The following is a 4,572-nucleotide window of genomic DNA, read 5'->3' as shown; positions in this document are numbered from 1 at the left end:
TAGCAATGTGGGACTAAACTTTAATTCCACCTCTTGCCTTGCATGAATGGGCTGTGTGGGCCTATAGGATTTATTAGGAATTTCTGAAACTGCTATTGGGCTAGGCCCAAAATTGACAAAATTCCAGTATTACTTTGGGCACTTTGGCGCATTAGGAACAAACTTACTATCGAGGGAGTCTTTCCCTCTCATCCTGCTGATGTAATCTTCAAATGTGTCATCTTTTTGCAGCAGTTGGTGCCGTTGGGAAGACGTCAAGACGCTAATCTACTGCAGCTCGCTCTTGCCCGTGTTCGTCGGGTCTACGCTCTGGCAAGAGCTCCTGCGCCGCCTCCGTAGGGATTTGTGGCACCTTTTGGCACCTTAGCTGCGAGCCTGCATGCTCTGTTCTAGCCATCTTCGCCGTCTAACCCAAAACTTGCTTCCCTCGGCTTGCTTTATCTTTTGAGGGTTTCGGACGTGTTGTAAGACTTTATTCGCGTGTATGCTATCTGTTGCGGGCTTTATTTAGTTAAATCCGGACGCTCCTAGCGTCTTCGTTCTAAAAAAGGAAGGCAGTCGGCTAATCGTGGAGCCGAGTTTGCATGCGAGGGGCGAGGGGATCACAGCCGAGCCAGGAGGGATTGCTGTGGAGGATTGGAGCACGCCGTGTCCGACTACGACTCCGAATTAATCATGGGCCGATTCGTGTACTGCCTCCGTGTCCGACTACGACAACGATCCAACCCCTCTGTATGTATATTATAAAGCGAACTCATCAGCATATGGAGGCTCGTCGAGGCATAGATCGATCTGCAATGAACCCAACCGCCGGTATGTTCCCCAGGTTTCCGCCGCCGCCGCCGATGCCTTTCTACTACACGTCCCCAATGCAGCCGCCGCCGTTCTACTTCCATGCAGCAGTTCCCGTGCCGTCGTCCGCGGTGCCGGTGCGCTCTGTGTGGGCGTGGAACTTCAGGGAGGAATCTGACAAGCTCTGCCACTTGGCCTGGAACGCCCGGTACGTCGCCGTCGACGTGCACTACCCGGGCCTCGTCCACCACGCGGACCGGAACCATAACATACTCACCGTGGAGGAGCGCTACGCCGTCGTGAAGGCCAACGTCGACGCCCTGAAGCCGCTCCAGGTGGGCATCGCGCTCCGCGACGACCACGGCCGGCACCTCGGCGCGTGGGAGTTCAACCTCCGCGACTTCTGCGCCGTGTCGGACCCGCACGACGAGAACTCCCTCGCGTACCTCGCCGGCCGCGGCCTCGACGTGGACAGGCTCCGCGTCCGCGGCCTCAGCGCCAAGATGCTCAGGGAGAAGCTGCTGCGTTCCGGCCTGTTCGACCCTCGGTGTGCGCGATCGTGGATCACCTACGCCGGGGCGTACCACGTTGCGTACCTCCTAAAGATCGTCACCGGCGGCGCCCCGCTGCCGCAGGACATGGCCGGGTTCGTCAACGCCGTGCGGCGTTACTTCGGCGACCAGGTCTACGACGTCGCGAGGATGGCGGCCGACGCCGACTGCCCGGTCATGCCCCTGGGGCTGGAGCGCATCGCCGATCACCTCGGCTTCCGTCCGCCGTTGGGGAGCCCTCGCCTCGCGGCTGCCGCCGGCGTGCACGCGCTGCAGGTCTTCATGCGGCTCAAGTACAGAGAGTTGGGCGGCGACGTGGAGAGACACAGAGGTCTGCTTCAAGGCCTGCACTAGCACTAGCTAGGTCGTCCACAGTCTAAATTCCTGCATCGGACTGAAGCGGTACTTCTGATCGAGTCTTTGAAACAAGGATTGGTCCCTCAAAAAAAAGGAAAAAAAGAAAAAGAGGATTGGTCTCTCTCTCTCAAAAAAAAGGATTGGTAATTTGGTACTGCAAGATTCATAGGTCAAAGTATTTGATTTTTTTAGTAAAATTCCATAGTAATGCTGCCCATGTAACCATATTGGTAATAATAAGTTATACTCCCTCCCTTCAAAAATATGTGTCAGGGTTTTAGTCATAAAACCATGACACTTATTCTTTAACAGAGGGAGTATATATAAAGGATTAGTAATTTGGTAATGCAGTTTTATAGGTCAAAGTATTTGATTATTTTACTAAAGTTTCATCGTAATGTTGCCCATGCATGTAACCATATTAATAAGAAGTTACAAAAAGATATCCAATTTTCTTGCTACAGTGCCTACCAGCGTTCTGTTAGCAATCTTTGCACCTATATTGTTGAGGAGTTATAGCAGCGTACGAACGGGCATCTCCAATGTTTTTTTTAACACAGTACAAACATAAGCGCTCATATAGACATGCGTACACTCATCCCTATAAACACACACACGCACACCCTATCCCTATGAGCGCCTCCGAAAGACTGAGCCGGCATATCATCTTGAAATTTACGAAGTCGCCATAGGCACCTCGTCGTCGACGGGAACGTCTCCTCCCACTGAATGAGCATCGCTGGAAATGCTGAAATAAATACATGAATAAATGCGAGCACCAGGACTTGAACCCTGGTAGGCTGGGGATACCACTGTCCCTCTAACCATGCAACCACAGGTTGGTTCGCGGGCGTATCCAATGTTGATCGGTAAACCGGACACCGCAGCTGTCCGCGGACCAGTCCAGGGACTGATGTGGGATGCAACCATCTAAAGCTATGCACATACATTTCAAGCTGGGTTTCAATAAACTGAAGCACATTCATTATATTTTGGACAACATTTATTTACGGAAACACTAACACCCACGTGTGTGGGCGTTTGTATCTCGCCCACACGCGCTAATCACCGTTGATTTGCAGTGCACGAATCTTACAGGAATCAGCCGGCATCTCCCGTGCCACGTAGGCATAGTGAGGCGTGCCGGTCGTAGAGCGTTCGCCCGAACGTGTGGCACTTGACGCTTTCGCCCGGACGAGTTATCCGTTCCCCTCCCCACTGCCTTCTCTCCTCGTCACTCTCGCCACTCCCCACTGCCTTCTCTCCTCGTCACTCTCGCCACTCCCCACTGCAATCTCCATCACCGCGCGGGACCTTGCCGACTGCCTCCGCTTCGCCGAGGTTGGTGGGAGAGGCCGGTTCCCGTTGCCGTTTCCAGAGACTACGGCGGCAGGGAGCGCCGAGCTGGAGAGCTGGTTGGGCGCGCGCAGCGGCAGGCCGGGAGTCGACACCTCGCCACCATCACCCCTCAATCCTTGGATTCTTACTCACCAGTCGGCAATCCTGTGTTGAAGAACGTAGTAATTTCAAAATTTTCCCACGCACACGCAAGATCATGGTGATGCATAGCAATGAGAGGAGAGAGTGTGTCCACGTACCCTCGTAGACCGAAAGCGGAAGCGTTAGCACAACGCGGTTGATGTAGTCGTACGTCTTCACGATCCGATCGATCAAGTACCGAACGTACGGAACCTCCAAGTCCAGCACATGTTCAACTCGATGACGACCCTCGAGCTCCGATCCAGCCGAGCTTTGAGGGAGAGTTCGGTCAGCACGACGGCGTGGTGACGATGATGATGTTCTACCGACACAGGGCTTCGCCTAAGCACTGCTACGATATGACCGAGGTGGATTATGGTGGAGGGGGGCACCGCACACGGCTAAAAGATCCAAGGGATCAATTTCTGTGTCTAAGGGGTGCCCCCCTCCTCTGTATATAAAGGGGGGAGGAGGAGAGGGCCGGCCAAGGGGAGGAGGCGCGCCCAAGGGGGGCAATCCTACTCCAAGTAGGATTCCCCCCTCTTTCCTAGTCCAAGTAGGAGAGGGGAAGGAAGGGAAGGAGAAGGAAGGAGAGGGAGGAAAAGGAGGAAAGGGGGCTGGCCCCCTAGTCCAATTCGGTTTGGGCTAGGGGGGCCGCGCGCCCTGCCTCCTCTCTTCCACCACTTGGCCCATGAGGCCCATTGCTTCTTCCTCGTATTCCCGTAACTCTCCGGTATCCCCGAAAATACTCGAATCACTTGGAACCTTTCCGATGTCCGAATATAGTCGTCCAATATATCGATCTTTACGTCTCGACCATTTTGAGACTCCTCGTCATGTCCCCGGTCTCATTCGGGACTCCGAACTACCTTCGCTACATCAAAACACATAAACTCATAATATAACCGTCATCGAACTTTAAGCGTGCGGACCCTACGGGTTCGAGAACTATGTAGACATGACCGAGACACGTCTCCGGTCAATAACCAATAGTGGAACCTGGATGCTCATATTGGCTCCCACATATTCTACGAAGATCTTTATCAGTCAAACCGCATAACAACATACGTTGTTCCCTTTGTCATCGGTATGTTACTTGCCCGAGATTCGATTGTCGGTATCTCAATACCTATTTCAATCTCGTTACAGGCAAGTCTCTTTACTCGTTCCGTAATACATCATCCCGCAACTAACTCATTAGTTGCAATGCTTGCAAGACTTAAGTGATGTGCATTACCGAGTGGGCCCAGAGATACCTCTCCGACAATCGGAGTGACAAATCCTAATCTCGAAATACGCCAACCCAACAAGTACCTTTGGAGACACCTGTAGACCACCTTTATAATCACCCAGTTACGTTGTGACGTTTGGTAGCACACAAAGTGTTCCTCCG

At 53.0% G+C, this 4,572-nt stretch overlaps 1 protein-coding gene across 1 annotated transcript; it reads left to right on the top strand.

Moving 5' to 3' along the window:
* Window positions 1–787: 787 nt before the first annotated feature.
* On the top strand, window positions 788–2,056 carry LOC123141912 (probable CCR4-associated factor 1 homolog 11). The gene has a single exon (XM_044560979.1). The coding sequence runs from the start codon at window positions 798–800 to the stop codon at window positions 1,695–1,697; it is 900 nt and encodes a 299-aa protein (XP_044416914.1). The 5' UTR covers window positions 788–797; the 3' UTR covers window positions 1,698–2,056.
* Window positions 2,057–4,572: the final 2,516 nt, after the last annotated feature.

The sequence above is a fragment of the Triticum aestivum genome, chromosome 6D, assembly GCF_018294505.1.
Source record: "Triticum aestivum cultivar Chinese Spring chromosome 6D, IWGSC CS RefSeq v2.1, whole genome shotgun sequence".
Lineage (NCBI taxonomy): Eukaryota > Viridiplantae > Streptophyta > Magnoliopsida > Poales > Poaceae > Triticum > Triticum aestivum.
This window is presented reverse-complemented; position numbering and strand designations above follow the sequence as displayed.